This window comes from Apodemus sylvaticus, chromosome 4 (genome assembly GCF_947179515.1).
Source record: "Apodemus sylvaticus chromosome 4, mApoSyl1.1, whole genome shotgun sequence".
In the NCBI taxonomy this organism is placed as follows: domain Eukaryota; kingdom Metazoa; phylum Chordata; class Mammalia; order Rodentia; family Muridae; genus Apodemus; species Apodemus sylvaticus.
In genome coordinates, this window is record NC_067475.1 from 112,901,088 (window position 1) to 112,918,885 (window position 17,798).

The 17,798-nt window shown below is 43.5% G+C and overlaps 1 protein-coding gene across 5 annotated transcripts in view; it reads right to left on the minus strand.

The window, feature by feature from the left end:
* The window catches only part of Dclk1 (doublecortin like kinase 1), a 309,975-nt gene that overhangs the window by 143,972 nt on the left and 148,205 nt on the right, over window positions 1–17,798 (minus strand). For all 5 annotated transcript variants that reach the window (XM_052180494.1, XM_052180495.1, XM_052180493.1 and 2 more), the window contains exon 4: window positions 12,162–12,261. In XM_052180494.1, coding sequence (XP_052036454.1) covers window positions 12,162–12,261 — 100 coding nt within the window. The remainder of the gene's footprint in view (window positions 1–12,161; window positions 12,262–17,798) is intronic.

The window sequence follows — 17,798 nt, forward strand, 5'->3', positions numbered from 1 at the left end:
TAGCTGCTAGAGTTTCCCGATATCGTGGTGGATCCACAGGAATTCGCCCACCTGAGGAATCGGATTTTAATAAGGCTTACAAAATTAGGTTTTAGTTGCTGCACCCAGAGATTGAGTTACCATTGTTTCTGAACTAAATTTGTGTTGCATTTTCCTTCACGCAGCAGCTCATCTGGGTTCAAGAGAGAAAGGTATGGCAGCCAAGCATGGGTTTGCCAGATGTACACCACAAAGGCTGTGGGGGATTTGAAGCATGGGGTTGGAGTGGTAGCATCCCATTAGTGGGAACCTAGCAAGTTGGGCAGAGAGAATCTCCATGAGACAAAAACAGGTCAGCCATTGCCTGCCAGTGCATGGCCGGCCAGGCTGCTGGTGCAGAGGCACAAGTGCAGGAACATGCTGGTTTATAGGTTTTTTTTGTTTTTTGTTTTTTTAATATTTCCTGCAACAACAACTTAAAGCTAATCACAAATGGCTACCCTCTAACCCGAGACTTTTCCAACAGAGTGGCACAGGTAAAGTGATTCCTCCACATGAGTCAAATCTTTCCTTATATTGCTTCCAGGAATGCCTTATGAAAACATACCCCAGCCCCGTGTCCCTCCGTGGGTGCCCACACCACTTTCGGCGTGCTACAGTCAGACTCATAAGTTGCTCCCAGATTGAAAATATTTCTTAAAAATTCACCCTAACCAGGTTTATCTTAGAACTGTTTGTTGCCTAGATGCAGTCAGAAACTGGTCCAATCAAAGATATTCTCTAGGCCAGACGTTACCTGCCATTGCTGTCTACAAGAAAACCTGTGAGGACAACGGCAGTTTTTAATTTTTTTGTTTTTGTCTGGAAGCTTTTGAGCAGCCTTGTTACAATGTTTATCTAGACAGACTCCAGGAAACACAATTTAGTGGGTATAGGAAAGGGCATAATTTAAATGCCCAAAGACCTCAAATGAACAGAATTAAGACCAAAATTGACAAAATGTCCTTGGGTATAAATACAGTTGAAGCATTGGATGGAAGTTCAAATCTGCAATGGAGCATGTAGAATTTAGCTACATCACATCAGACAACCTCAGAGAACTCAGCTCCTCCATAGACCTGAGTTATTTGGCTACAGATAAAAGAAAAAGTAATTTGTTTTCCCAGCATCAGAGTAAGTTTGTTGCCCCTATCAGCGTGTTTAAAGCTTCCATGGTGGGATGCACTCTATTTGGGATATCATTTCTGGAAGGGAAAGCATTTGAAGTATCATTTCTGATCATGGGGTTTACAGAGGAATGGAAAGATGGCCTTCAGAGAAGGAACTATCGGAACATTGCCTAAAGCTGAAAAACCCAGCTTTATGGGGCAGGTATGGTGGTAGCTGCCGCTAATCCAGCACTCAGGAGGCAGAGGCAGGTGGATCTTTATGAGTTTGAGGCCAGCCTGATCTACATAGCGAGACCTTATCTCAAAAAATAAAATAAGCCCAGCTTTGGGAAAGTTTTGGACTATAATCCTCAGACATCTGAAGGAATGACAAGAGAAACAAGCTTCTATATCCATCAATCTAAATAACATGTCTTGGGTTCTTATTACATTCATGGTGCTCTATAGGCAAGGTGGGATATGGAGATTAAAGATGCCTCTGTCTAACATGCAGGTGCTTATAATTAAGTGAAATCAAATGCCAGCTATGATCCTCAGTTTTCTTACTAGTTCTGTGAGTCACTAGCTATGTGAAAATAATGGTTATTATTTTTTTTCTCTGCCAACTCACCTGGGTCATGGAGTATCCAGATTAAACATTATGGATTTATCTGTGAAGGGGTTTTTAGATGAGATTGTTATTTGCCAAGATGGACTCAGTCAGTGTAGCCGTCCATCCACCTCCATGTGAACTGAGCTAAATAAGAGGATGGTAGCAGCCATGCATCCCTTACCCTCTCCAGCCTGGTATGACTCTTTTCTTCTGCTGCCGCCCATGGGCGGGGCTTTATACAACTGTGAGTTCTCATGGGCTCACACTTGGGCTGAATCGGGCCACTCAAATTCTTCCTGAGTCTCCATATTTCTTTCCCCTCCTCCTCTTCGTCCTCCTCCTCCTCCTTATCTGTCTCTGTCTCTGTCTCACACACACACACACACACACACACACACACACACACACACACACACACACACAATCTTAGGATGGTATTGACAGCTAGGTACCTGGAGCACACAAATGACCTTGGGCAATTAGCTCATCTGATTTTATTTAGAAAACAACACTATAGTTTCTTTGTATTTTTTTTTCCCTGAGAAGTGAATGTGATGAATATAAACCATGTTTACCGTTTTTTTAGAAAGGTCTGTGGTGTGAGGCAGGATCATCAAAACATTATAATAGGGAGATGGAACCTGGAAGCTGGACAAAGAGTAAGAACTCAGGGAATGAGATGAACCAAAGAGACAAGGTAAGGCTTTATAAAGAATTCAACTTTTGTCAGAGGACAAGAGGGATTTGGGTGTAGTAAGGAGGAATGAATGACCCAGGTTTGTGGGACAATATGGCCTATGGTGGAGGTGTTGAGAAGTGGTTGTACTGAAGAAACCAACAAGTATTCCTTGGCTGTAGAGGGGTCTAAAGTGATGGCGGCAGCTGGACAGGGGAGAACCTTCCCTAGAGCACTGAGTAGTCTAGATGTCCTGCAATCTTTAAAAAATACGCAGGAATGTCATTCTGTCTAAATAAGGTGTGGAATATTTAAAGACTGGACTAAAAAAAAAAGTGCATACATCTTTGCAACAGCCCAAGCAGGAGACTGAGGATATAAGACACTGACAGTGTATCATTGATTGGGCAAAGACCTGGCTTCAGCAAGTGGGTGTCGGAGGTAATGACAGACAGCTCCATGTTCCAGGTTCTGGTTCTCCAAAAGTTTGCTATCGATAATTCTGATGCAAGAAACTTGCCCAGGAAGCCAGGAGAATGATAGAAGCTGATAGGCCTTCCACCAGGTGATTAGATCTCATGTGGGTTGTACTAAAGTTTCTGTGTCTGTGGAATAATCTTGCATGAGTCCAGCTAGAAAGTTGGATATGGCTGTTTAGTTGATGGGGGCAATCAAGGCTAGAGATGTAGATTGGGAGGAGGTCAGTAGATTTAGAAGTTAAGAATTCATGGTCAAACGTGGATAGACTTGAGTTTGAACTCTGCCTTCTATACTAGCTAGCTGTGTGGCCTCAGACAAATGATCATCTCTAAGCCTTAATTTCCTTAATTGTCTAATGGGGAAAATTACACATACTTCAAAGGCTTCTGCTCATTGCTTCCCATCTGGTTACCATTCGTCACCATCATTGTGGGCCATCACCATCATTGCTGAAGCCATTAAAGTAGATGAACTTGGCTAGGAGCGGAGTAATTAAGTTAAAAAAAAAAAGGATGCAGAATGAGTCTCAGGGAACAGTCACAAGGATGTATGGCAAAAAACAAAGCTGGACGAGGCCCAGAGGCAAGCAAGAGAGCAGAAGACCAGGCTACAGAACACCGCAATGTTCAAGGGGACAGAGTTTCAAGGAGGGGGTCATTAGACATGGCACATGATACAAAGAAGTGAATGATAAAGGAGGGAAAAAAGAATATTCAACACAGTGGTGGAGGCTCAGCATTATTTACTGGATTATTATGTATGTGGCCGCTGAGGGAGCCAATCGCAATATGATGAGATTCAAAATGGAAGCTTCTGGGATGGAGAGATAACCCTGGGATTCAGAGCCGTTGCTACGCTTGCAGAGGATCTGACTTCAGTCTCCAGCACCCATGTCAGGGGCTCACAACTGTCTGTAATTCCAGCTCCAAGGGGTCTGACACCCTCTTCTGGCCTCTGTGGGGACCTGAACGCATGTGCCCACACTCTTACAGACACACACATACTTACACATTGAGGAAAATAGTAAAATGTCAGTTACGCTTAGATTCCAAGAAAGTAAAAAAACAGATTCCAAAATAAACTCTGAGTTGGATCACAATCCAGAAATTTCAAAGTACCATACAACACATGTGGGCTTTGACTTTTTATCCACCTTATACATGTCAAAGGCTTAAGCTCTTGGGGAGAACAGGATCTTCAAGGATTTTACTTTTGAATGTAGGCTTTTGATGATGTGGACAATGAAGTCTTCTTGCATATGCTAGGAAAATGAACCACTTCTTTGTGGGAAAGTTCTCTGACAACTATGATATGAGCTCCATCATTCCAACCCAGAGGAACCCTCTCCTGCATCCTCATAAGGTTTGCACAGAAGACACAAAACACTAGACGGGAATTATCTAGAAACAGCAGTGGTTGGGTGGGGTGTTTTTTGTTTGTTTGTTTCTTTTTGCTTTTGTTTTAACATGGCTTACTTTCGCTTGAACATTTTGAAGCAAAGCACACCCAGTTGTACTGGGTGACCTGTTGGTTGGGACGAATGGGTGACTTGATAGTTCTGAGTCTACATAGAGCTCATTTAGATTCTGCCCTTGTATATCGTCTGAGTCCAATGGAGAAAGGGGTCCTTTAGAAAATACAAACTAAGGCGATGACAGTCAAATCTGGAAGATACTTAATGTCACACATCAGGAAAGAAGGCTGGAATCTCTCAATGTGAGTCCCCCAAGAACCCCTAAAGACAACCAAATGGAAACTGGCTTTTGATAAACAGTGACAGCCTAGGGGTTTTAGGAACCATGGCACCTCTCTCTCCCCTTCATCTGTCCCATTCATCATCTCACACAGCCCAGGAGGGAGCAGACACGGCAGGATCCAGAAAATAGAATGTAGAAAAATCATGGACTCTAACACTGTCCCACTGAGAAGGGATTTGTTATGTTGAATATTCTGCAGACATGGGAGAAGTTCTACTGTAAAGGTCTGTCATATAAAAACTACATGTTTGCAGTTCTGGATTGTCTGGAGCTAGAAGAGTCCGGACAATTTTTAGTATCTTAGGAGCAAGCCGATAAATCTAGAAGGCCAATGAAGGGCAGATACAAACAATCCCATAATCTTTTGTGTTTACTGCGGCAGAAGGCTTAAAGTTATGAAAACGTGAGTCAGAGCAAGGAAGTGAAAGCTTGGAGGATGATAATTCATTGATTTTTTTTTTTTTAGCAGGTTGACAGAGGAAATCAGACGAGGAGATGGCAGAGATGGATGAAGGCACCTGCAGGGCAGGAGCAGCCTGGGCATGGTTGTGGACTGTGGGAAGAAAGAAGACTTAGCCAGTTCTCTAGACCAATGGGACAGGGATGCTGGGAAGATGAAGTCAAACATCAGAGGACAAGATAAGAGCAATCATGCAGTCACGGCTCCCCTCTGCAAGACAAGGAAAGAGTTGGGAAGAGGGATGAGGGTTTAGAGGCATTTCCTGAGAGAAAGAAGGATGGAACTTTATAGCGAGTGATATTGATTCTCCTGATGGGCTGGGAGAAAAGATCGTTATGGATAATGACAGGCATGGAGGTTTTTACCTGGAAGGGCAGGATCTGGGAGAGCGAGTGCATACTAGAAAAGCCCAATTTGCATTCACTAAGAAGAAGGTAGTTAGCCTGGCTGTGGTGGCACACCCTTTAATCCCAGCACTTGGGAGGCAGAGGCAGGCGGAGTTTTGAGTTCGAGGCCAGCCTGGTCTACAGTGTGAGTTCCAGGACAGCCAGGGCTACACAGAGAAACCCTGTCTTGAAAAACCAAGAAGAAGAAGAAGGAGGAGGAGGAGGAGGAGGAGGAGGAGGAGGAGGAGGAAGAGGTAGTTGCTCTTTGTAGGGCATAGTGGGGTTGGCCTTGGCCTTGTATGACATTGTGACTGCCATTCGCAGAGGGATGCCACTAGTAGGGCTGGGGAGAGATGATCATGGAGACTCATCCTTCATGGCTTCATGGGATTGTGCTATGTCGGGTTCTCCATCCTTTTTTTTTTAAAGATTTATTTATTATATGTAAGTACACTGTAGCTGTCTTCAGACACCCCAGAAGAGGGCATTGAATCCCACTACAGATGGTTGTGAACCACCATGTGGTTGCTGGGATTTGAACTCAAGACCTTCTGAAGATCAGTCAGTACTCTTAACCGCTGAGCCATCTCTCCAGCCCAAATGTTCTCCATCTTTACAATGCATCTCTCAGTTACTATGTATAGTCAGAAGACGACCATGGAGACAGAGAAGGAAAATGTAAAGACGTTTCCCTAGCTCCTGGTTTCTGGTGTAGAAATTGTTCTCATGGCAGCAAATGGACAAGTCTGTGCCTGACTTAGATTCTGTCTTTGAAACCCAACACTATCCTATACTGTCTGTAACTGACAACATAGAAGTCAATTAAATCCCCAGACCACCAAGCTCCAAGAAACCCTATTTTTCTATTCACAATAAAGGTACCTGTGGCCAAGAAAGGTTTCAGCACCTTGCTGTTTTCTTTTAACTTTTTATTTAAATATTTTTATACAGTATATGTATTTTGATTATGTTTTCCCTTCCCCATCTCTTCCCAGACCCTCCCCACCTCTCTACCTACCCAACGTAACGTTCCCTCTTTCTTCCTCTCTACACCTCAAAAACAAAATGAAACAAGAAAAAAGAAAGAACCAAAAAAAAAAAACTCCATAAAATCAAAACTAACAAATTAAAAATAAAATAACAGAATACATTTAATTGCTAAGAGTCAAACGGGAACAGAGCCCACCAGCAGCCATGTCTTCTACTCAGAGTTCACATGACCCGATCCTCCACTTCAAGTATCCAGCTGAATTCTACAAGGCAAGGCGATGGCAAATGAAGAATGAGCGTGTCAGATTTGACATGCTCCTCTAAGAAGACGATTTTTGCTGGCCTAGTCATTCCTAGAAATAACTTCTGAAACAGAAAATTGTACATCTGGGAGAAATCTGCCCACAAGACTTGCTGCAAACCAGACTCATAACCCAATTAAAGCTCTGAGGAACCGTGGGTCTGCTCCGAGCCATTAGTCATTTTAACATTATATTCTCCCAAAGGTATAAAGTCCAGGAGAAACAGCAGGAATACTTAATATTCTGGGTCACAGTTCAGTGCTGAATAGCCTCTGGTACCTTTAAGTGTGAGCCCCATTCAAGGTTGATACAAGACATCATGCCTGATGGCTTACTACCCACTGTGATTGCTCCTGGCACACTTCCTGCTGCATAATATGTCTATAAATGGAATAGTTTGTTGAATTAATGAATGAAAAATAGTAGTGAGTTTTGAGAGCAGAGCTTCACGTCACTTTACAGGGAAGCCTGGTTTTTATCTAAACTTCATTTTTCTCAGTATTTTCAATGACTCTATGGTTTCCAATTATCAAAAGGTCTAGGATAGAGCAATGGGGCCACCAGAGTTCTCTTGAACACAAACCAACAGGGATGTACACACACACACACACACACACACACACACACACACACACATTACTCCCAAACTCTTGGAATCCTGAAGACTCTTAGTTTTCAAAGTCTTACTGTTTTTTCTAAACATGCTTTGTTTTAATATTTTAGAGATTCCAAGCACGGAACAATAGAGCTCCTCGGAGGCCCGCCTCCCGTCTAGCGTGGGACCAAGTGAGGAGAGGAGAATGGAAACCACCTTCTGGTTCTAACAACAAAAGACAATCTTAGTAGCATCTGAATTCAATGAATTCCCACAAACAAATATGTGCCTTAGTCTGGCTGCATTCTTCTAAGGGCTTGTTTCAATGGGGAAGGCTGTTTGGAGATGCTTTGACATCATTTAATTAAATGTTCATTTTAGCCCAGGAGGAGGTGGTAGATTCAGCATAGAGAGGAGGATGTGAGTCAAAGACACTGCACCTGGGGCTTGGACAAGACCTGTGCTTTCCAAGACTAACCCAGTGTTGTTTCTGATACTGACAGTTTTAGCCCAGTTAGCACCCAGGGATGTGGAAAGTGATGACTGTCAGCTACTGCAGTTACCATCATCTCATTCAGTCATGAATCCGTAAAAGTCGTCATGATGGAATAGTTATAGGAACATGTACCAACAGGCCATGAGTACCTGACTCCATGGGAGTCTTGATGAGAAGCTAAGGGAGTTTCCTGTCCTGAAAGATACCCAGACCCAGACAGGCAGACAGACAGACAGACACACACACACACACACACACACACACACACACACACTTCAGAGCTCTTCGGAAAGTACTTCAACTTTTATAACCTGACCTGGTACCAGATAATCACAGGCTGAGGTGTGAGCATCTCCAGTTGAAGGCCGTTCTGAGCTTTATAGTGAGCTCTTGAACAATCTGGCCTACATACTGAGACGCTGTCTCGAGATGAGTATAAGAGGGCCGGAGAGGTGGCTCCGCAGTAAAGAGCACTGACAGCTCTTGAAGAGGACCCAGGTTCAGTTCTTAGCACCCATAAGACTCACAACTACCTGTTCCACCAGTTCCTGGGGATCTGGTGCTCTCTCTTCCAGCCACCACAGGCACTGCATGCATGTAGTGCACAGACATACAGGACAACAAAACACATAGACACATTTTTTTTCAAGTAGAATACTCGACAGCCATGAAAACATTAGTACATATTTGTTCCATTCTTTAGTTCTAAGACCATTTATGTGTATACAGATGTACATATACATATGCATAAATATATTTAATTTTTGTTTCATCTCTCTTACGTCAATAAGAAGACTTCAAATATGGACCCACAGTGCCCACAGGAAATGGACCCAGTCACACTTCTGACATTAACCCTGCAGGCAACACAAAGCCATTTCCACATACAGCTGAGAAAACTGACCCATTCCTTGCAGACAGGAATAGTCTGCTTAGGAGCAGGCTTCTCCTCTCCTGGCTTTTCTTTCCGTTTGCATCACAGAGCACAGACTCAAACTCTGTCCCTTCTCAATAACACCAAGCGCTACCCTCATTGGCTTGCCCGCAGTATCTAAGCAACACTATGCTGAACTTCCTTGCACTCTGTGTCCTCCTTCTAAACCAGAGAGCAGCTGCCACAGGGTGGCCTGCAGCCTCTGCTGACCTCTCTCTAGAGCACTCCAGCCACGAACACCTTCTGGAAGGTGCTGATGCTCCCCGGATGGATGCCACACCGCTAAATCAGTTACACTCTGAATTAGAACCAGGAAAGTGCACCCACATAGCATGTGAAGACGAGAAGAAAGAGCATCTCTGACTGTTCCCTTCTCATATTGATTCTGCTCTCGTGTGGCTGTGAGAAATATATATATATATATATCTGTTTTGGCATCCATCTTCATCGCAAAGCCCTTGAGCAATGCCTTTGGGAGTTTGCTAGTGGTGCTTGGAGGATGTATCATTCCCAATTGCCTGCACGCTAGTAGCTGGATTAATTTCTGTAGATAAAGTAAAAGCATTGCCTTGCTGCACACAACCACTCCCTGCTACCATTAAATCAAGCGTAGCTCTGCACCAGGGAAATATTAATTCTGAAGCTGTTCACACCCATCACCCCATATCTTTCAGGAAGTTTTGCTGGGGAACTGACCAAATATAGCATCAATGTTCAGATACCATTTAGTAAGTACAAATGAACTGGGTTAGATCGCACTCAGCACATTTATAAAAAAGATTCAAATTTTAATACATTAGCCCCAGAACACACTGTACAAGCACCAGGAAAATTGCAGTTGTCAACGTGAGAATTTAGACTCAGGGTAAGTTCATCTAAGGAAGTGAAATCTCAATTTAGATGATCTTTTCTTTAGTCCACTCTCCTTCCCCTCTCCTGTGCCTACGTGTTTCTCCTGGAATGGGGGAGGACATCTCCCTTTACACAGTAAATGTATCTTACACTGACAACTGGCCAGGGTACATGTATCGGGGAAAAAGCAAGTAAGAAGCTCAACAAAATGGTTTGTAGAGCTTTCACATGTCAAAAGCTGGTTAGACTGCATGAGTGTGTGTGTGCATGTGTGCACTTGTGTATGTGCGTGCACACATGTGAGTTCATGTCTGTGTGAAGGTGTGTGAGCACATGGACACTTGTGTTTTCTTTTAAAATAGTTTTCTGGATTTATATTTTTTACACATGTCTTTTGCCTGCGTGTATGTCTATGCACTGTGTATTTCCCTGTCGCCCCTGGAGGACAGAGAAGGACATTGGGCTCCTCAGAACTGAAGTTATAGATGGTTGTGAGCCATGAGGTTACTGCTGGGAGTCAAACTTCAGGACCTCTGAAAAGGGAGTCGGTGCTTTTGACCAGTGGCCCTTCTCTCTGACCCCACTTGTCTTTTTGTTTGTTTGTTTGTTTGTTTTTTCAGCAAGGCTGGCATAAAGCTAAGGAAGAACGCTGCTACTGAGCTACACCTCCACATGTCTCTTGATAATGAGGGGAATGGGTAAGATTGTTTGATGGCAGCTTTCTATGGTACTGCACAGAAAGCCTTCCCGCCTGTGGGTGGCCGCAGCCCCAAGGCTGAGAGCATGCCCAACCACATCAGCAGCAGTGGACTGGCCAGCTGTGTGGCTTCCCAGGATGCTCGAGGTGAGAGAAGGGGGCTGCAGCCAGCCTGACAGCCAGATAAAAGTTCAAACCCGACAGGCTGCTCTCCGTATCAGAGCAGCACGTGGGCTTCATTTCAGAGCACATCTGGTTTCCCAGTCCATTCTATCAAAAGCAGCTATTTTCTTTAAATTGAAAGTCAAGGCCGTTTATTTTTCTTAAAACCTGTGCTGTCAGCTCTGTGTTCTGACTGGAAACATTACTTGTTCCACGCGATGGCAAAGCCACTTTATTCTTAAACAGGGTGGGATCTCTCTTCCCTGAGCATGCCTTGGGAGTGAGACATTCCCATAAATCCTTGCCCTGAGAGGACATGTGTATCAGATATGAAGATGGAATGGATTTGGAGAGAAAGAGATGCTAAAGTATCCTCCGGTTAGGCCCGCGTGCCAAAATAAATCTTGTCACACAGCAGCTTCATATCATCTCTACGTACTTCAAGTTTTCATGAGGGAGGGCAGTTATCATTGGCCATATTCCCCCCCCCACACACACACAAACACATGTACATATATATAATGTATATATATATATATATATATGTATATATATATCAATGGTGAGGATACATTTTGTGAAGGGTATGCTTAGGTGAGCTAATGTGGTAGGAGCAGTTTAGTTAATAAGATAGAATTGTTTGCTATGCTGTGGCAAGGCTGTGCCTGAGCACTGTCCTGGCATTGGACTCCACTGTGATCCATCACTGAAACAATATCTCTATGTGCTCCATCATTACATCACAAGTAGGAAACCGAGGCTTTGGGGTCAGACCAGGATAGAGTAACACCTGCCATTATGTTAAGCACTCAGGATTGTCAACCTATTTTGTCAATGTAGCAACAGAAAATTTACTTATTACTTCAAAAGGTTTCTTCAATTAGATGGAATTTGAAGTGTCAGTAACTATGTAGCAGTCCCCTAATTGGATTAAAAGCATAATTATCAAGGCAGGACATCCTTAGCAATTATTTTATATTGGATGCTAGACAGTCCTGAAATGATTCCCAGTACTCCCAAAATAAATTAATCTGAAAATCATGGAGGTTTACATTAATTTCCCCATTTATAAGTACCCTGTCTCTTTATCAACTAACCCTTCTTGCTTATCAATCACGAGGGGTCACATTTAGTTCATTAATGGAAGGAAGCTACCATCCTGACACTTCACAGATGTTTATGACATAAATTCCAACATCCTGCAGGGAGAAAGGGCACCAAACCGTTTTCTCAGGCATTGGAGGAAGCCACATGAAAGCTCAATCTAGAAGCAGAGTCGGTAACTTTATGATTACAAATCCGTCCACTATAAATTTTTTAAGAAAATATGTAATTAGAAGTGTAGAAATCCACACCACGGTTCTCTGTAAAGCATCAGTTTAGTTATTAAATGGCTATAAATTAGCCATTAGGATATATTCTTCCAAATGGATTAACCTTTTCAATTATCATTTCATCTGTTTTCTATATTTAAAAAAAATCAAAGAAATTCAAGATATAGGAGAGACAAGGCAGTGGAGGGTCTGAAACTGATTTGGTGGCTTTGGAGTTGACATAATCTTGGCCTGGTGCAGCTCATTTTGAAAAGCTGCCTCAAATTTCCCCTGGTTTTGAACTTTTTTTTTTTTTCTTACCACTTTCATCTAGCAAGAAATCATCCTGGTAACGGAACTTCTCTGGTCCACATGCAATAAAAATGTCATCGTCACCAAAAAAGTCCTGAAGGCACATCACCTACAAGAGAAAAGCATAGTACTCAGCCAGGGGTCCACACAACAGGGATCACGACACGTTCCCCCCTCCACCCCCCACCCCACCCCCATCCTGCATAGACCTCTCCAAAAAGCCATTTTCCTCTAATGGAATCAACAGGGGGATTTCAAAGGCTCGGCTATGCATCTGTTATCAGTAAGGAACGAGTTAGTCTCAGGTCTGCAGGAAGGCAGAGAAGGCGACTGGGTGGGTAACTGTCACATTTATGACTGGAAACATCAACAGGCTGTGAGGTAAGCGCTCTTTGTTTCTATAACATTGGGAAGTCAGCTACTCTGGACCCCGGAACTCTGTCCCCCCATCCCCTAACTTCTGAATGTAAGTTCTAATAGCAGGCGAGCCAGTGCTTGGTTTTAACTGCAAACGTGCTTCTGTTGGTAATTAACAGTATTACATATTCACAATAACCACTGAGAAAAATAGTATATAGTATAATTAATAACTTGTAGGCCCACTCCATCTCTAGTTGAAATAAACGGAAACCCTTATCAGAGGGAGAGCTGGGAAAGAAGTTTTGGTGAGGTTTGACTATGAACACTAAAGAGATGCTATGTTCTTCTGTCGTACTGTATCCAACACTGAACCTCTCGGCACCCCAACCCCTCCCCTGCACTGGGGATCAAGTGCACAGCCGTGCACACATTAGACTGACAGTCTGCTGCTGAGTTATGCATTTACCCCCTTGCTTGTTTGTTTGACCCAGAGTTTCACCACATAACTCAAGCTAGCCCTGAACACTCCATCCTCCTGCCTCAGCCTCTCCAGTGTTGAGATTACAGCCCTGGGGCCATCATGACATTCGTCCCCCCAACTTCTCATTGTCAGGCGAAAGAAAATTTTAAACTAGACTTGGTTTCATGTGTCTTCCAAGCACGAGGAGGCTGAGTATGGAGGGCTACCAGTCTGACTTCCAGGCCAGTCTGAATACCACGGTGACATTCTATCTCAAAAACAAACGCAAGGGCTTGACGCAGCACATTACCAAATGGGAACTTTAAGGTAAATGTCATTTTGCACTGAATTGTGGCCAGCATGACTCATTTTCAAGCTTAAAGATGTTCCTACAGTGTTTGGTTCAAAGCATGGGTTATGCTAATGATGGAGTGCTGCTGAATTCTATCCATTCCCAATTTCCTTTTGTCATGGGAGAGAATCTTAAGAATCTAGTACCTAGCTGTAAAACACAGCTCAAAGGCGACTTGGAGGACACAGGCTTTATTTGGCTTGCAGACTGTATAGTTCATCACCAAGGGAAGGCAAAGCACAAGCTTGTAGGCAGGAACTGAAACAGAGACTGTGGAAGAATACTGCTTGCACGTTTGCTCCCGGGCTCAGGTTAGCTACCTTTCTTATACAGGCCAGGCTCACCTAGGGATAGCACTTCCCACAGTGGGCTGGGTCTGATTAGATCCATTATCAGTCAAGAAAATGCCTCTTCCTGGGTGTATCCAGTTGACAACAACAGAGCCGTATAAGATAGCCTTTTGAATGTCATTTTCTTCTAGGTGCTCTGGCACCAAAGAAAAATACACGTGGAGACAGATGCTGAGGCCCCATGGTCATCATTAGCATCTCCCCCATCTGAGGTTCGGCTGTGGGTGCCTCTAGGGTTTTGTGTCCTCAGTCAGGCTTTGGTAGAATCGCTAAGTCTAACACATAGGCTGTGCATTGGGAGACTATAGCGTTCTTGGCTGACCTAGATGCAATGGTACGTGGGCTATCGAGGGTCTCTCAACATGTCTCATTTCCAAACAATGGCTTTGCAGCATTTTTTAGGGGAACTTTCTCCAAGGGGTTTAATGATCAACATTAAATATGAATCAGATGTATCCATACCTGTAAGGGTTTTTTTTTTTCTGCCATTTAAATCTCCAGAGCATGGATGGCAGAGCTTGTGATCCACATACTCCTCTTTCTTATCCCAAGGCTGACCTACTTATCTTGACATCCCAGCTTTCTCTGTGGGTATGGGTGCCATCTATCCAACCATTCACAAGGCACGTCCCTTTAATATACATACTTTTTTAAAAAATGGATGCATGGTAGATATAAGTTGGCTCATGGCACAAACATACGAAAATGAGCAAGGCATGGGCTCTAGCTCAGGCAAAACAGAACACTAGTCCCCAAAGCGCAGTATGCCCTCATAGAGTGGGTAGTGGATAGACCCGTGCAATTGGAGGTCCTCTGTCTGAGTGCCACACAGAGTTTATCCAGTATAACAGGTTCAAAGCTTTGTTCTGAATTCCAGGTATTCTTAACATGTTGAAGTGTACACAAGGCCAAAGAGAAGAGAGGGAAACCAACATTCCTGAACCAGAATCTAGAACTCCCCAGGGGGTCGGGTTTGGTACTAGTTTATTTTTTGCTGAAACTGTTCGATGGGTCTACCGTGCAGCCAAACACTATGATTTCTCTTTCAAATCTCTGGTTGAGGGCTAAGGAAATAGAGTTCTATAAAGTTCTATAAAGTTTTTGATGCACAAGCATGAGGACCCAAGTTTAAAGGACAGTTACAGTAGAACACTTATAATCCCAAGGCTGGGGAGGCTGAGGCATGTGGAGCCTAACTGATAAGCTTGGGAACAAGACAGAGGGTGCCCAAGGTTACTCTCTGCACATGTATCTATATATGTATAAATATACACAAAATTTCATATAGATCTAAAGGAGATTCGTCTTCCTTCCTACATGCTCTACCATTTTCATTACAAGATATCAGGTTCAACCACATTCTACCATGTGCGCATGTTCTTGCTAAGTGGGTAGATAACCAGAGGGACCACAACGTGTTCTAAGTAGGTTGCAGCCACTGGGCTCCCACCATTCCAATGATGACTGTTCTCCAAGCTCTCAGCTCAAAGAACACAGCAGACAACAAATGATCCGTCTTGGACAGTTTAAGCACAACCCCGTTGGCAAGCAAGAGACGAAACGTGATGAACTTTTGATGTTCCTTCCAACAGTAGGATTCCAAGAATATGAAAAGAACACAGTGGCTGCTAAAGAAATTGTCTGTCATCGCGCAGCAGAGAAGACACGGGAAAGAGTCGTTCTGATGTCAAGTAGCATGTATTCATTTACCGCTCAAGCTTTGGTGGGTGGAATCAATGGGAGCACTGAACGGCCAGACCCTCTAGGGGTTTCTGCTGGGCATCGGTTTGCCATTTTCCATTGGAAAATGGAAGTAAGCTCTGTAGATGAAATTAAAAGACCACACATTTCCTCGTGAGAGGCTCTGACTAAAGGGTGAAGGCAAAGGAGTTCTAGACTAAAGGTGGACTGGGGTAAAGTTGGCACATTTCAGTAATCTACAATCTCACTCTGTCACTCATCGAGAGGCCACCAAAATGTAGTCCATCTCACAGAAAAGAGTAACAGGGGTGATTTACACCCCATTTTTCTCTTGGAAAATACAGTGTAGGTATTTTCCTTGAGGTGTTTCTGAGCATTCTGGCCGCAAGGAGTTATAGACAGTAGAGAAATGTTAAAGGAGGTTTGCATAATACTGTGATCTTCTCTCTATGAAGTGTAAATCGTTTGAAAACTTAATGCTCTCAAACCTCAGCTTGGTTACCAGTTTTAAACTATGAGTTAACATTTATGGGTAAAGAACATGCTTCATGCTACAGGGGACCATGGATGTGGACCTCACCTGCCCAGAAATCTCTGCTCGGATGTTGTCAGAAGTGGTTATCACAGGGCAGATATAAAGAGAAATACCAAGTGTGAGAAAGAAGACATACTCAGCGCAAGCCCCCTGTTTCACTGGCAGCACTCTCTTACCTATGGTCTCACTCTGGCTATGGCTTGATTCCCTGCCACATCTCCAAATGCCAGGCAGCCCCAGCCCTCCTCTTCGTAGCTGCCCTCATCCTGTCTGCCCAGAGTCCATCCTCCTCTAAGGATCTTGGCATTTAGCTCTTGTAGAAGTCTGAAGCCCCACCCCCTTTTTCCAGCGCTCAACCCTGTTTAATTTTGTCAGTCTGCTGTTCTCCACTAAAATTCCAAATTCTCTCTCCATAGCTCAGAAACCACTACTGGCTTATAGTCATCGACTTAAGGTTTGCTTTTCACAGCTGGTATTCCTGATGCCCTCACAACTGTCTCCAACTCAACCTGTTATGACTCAGTGTCTAATGTACAATAAACATTGAAGGCCGGACAGAGCTCATGTTCTAAAACGAATGTGTGCAGTGCGGTGGTGGCGCACTCCTGTAATCCCAGCACTCTGGGAGGCAGAGGCAGGCAGATTTCTGAGTTCGAGGCCAGCCTGGTTTACAGAGTGAGTTCCAGGACAGCCAGGGTTATATAGAGAAACCCTGTCTCAAAAAAACCAAATAAAAAAAACCCAAATAAATAAATAAATAAATAAACAAACAAACAAACAAATAAATCGAATGTGTTTCTTTCTTTTTTTCTTTAAAGATTTATTCACTTATTACACACATACACACACACACACACACACACACTGTGGCTGTCTGAAGACAGCTACTCCAGAAGAGGGCATCAGATCTCATTATGGATGGCTGTGATCGATTCTCACCTAGACTTGGTCTAAGTCCTTCTCCAACCCCTCCAACCCAAAGGGACACACACTTGTTCTGAAGTTGTTGGCATCACTCAATAAACGTTTACTGACCACTTCTTTGATAGCCTGGAGAATATGTGTCCATGTCTTTTTCTCTCTTCCTTTCCAGTCTGTAGACTTACGACCTCTACAGTTCCCAACACAGTGTTTGTTGTGAATCAGTAACTTGCCCAAAGTAACCCACACAATTTCCTAGTGGGTTAGTCAAAGGTGAGCTGTCTGGACTTGTCTGCTACCTCTCAGCTGTCCAGAAGTAAGTATTGTTTATACAGATTTCAAATCCAGTCAGGACAGAACAGTATCCCCTGGGTGGTGCCTTCCTTGGTCCTTTATCCATGCATCCTCTGGTGAGCCCCTGGGTTATGTGTCAACCCAGCTCCGCTGCTCGGCTGTGAACCTCTTCGTACCTCGGTTTATCACATTGATCATGCTAAGGATTTGATGCCTTATGACCATGAATAGGAATCAAATATGACCATGAATAGGAACCTTCCCGGTACCAAAATGTTGTCTTTCTTTTCAAAATAAGTATGAATCAAATATAAACCTACTTCAGTTACGTTAATTTTTAAAAGCAGAATCCAACATGGCTATATGCTCCTAGTTAGCCACACCTGCAGGCTTCTTTTTTAAGTAGATTTGAGCAAGATGCAACAAATAAATCTTCCTAATTGCGAAAAGAACAGGAATTTGTCTTGTTTGGTTTTTTTGTTTTATTGTTGTGTTTTGTTTTGTCCTGAAATAGGATCTCACTATGGAAGGCCAGGCTGGCCTCTAGCTCATTTGCCTCTGCCTCCCCCATACCGGGTTTTAAGATTACTATTTGGATGAAAAACGACTTGAGTCAGGTAATTGGTACAAAGCTTATAGACGTTACAAACACAAATATGGGACGTGGCCCTTG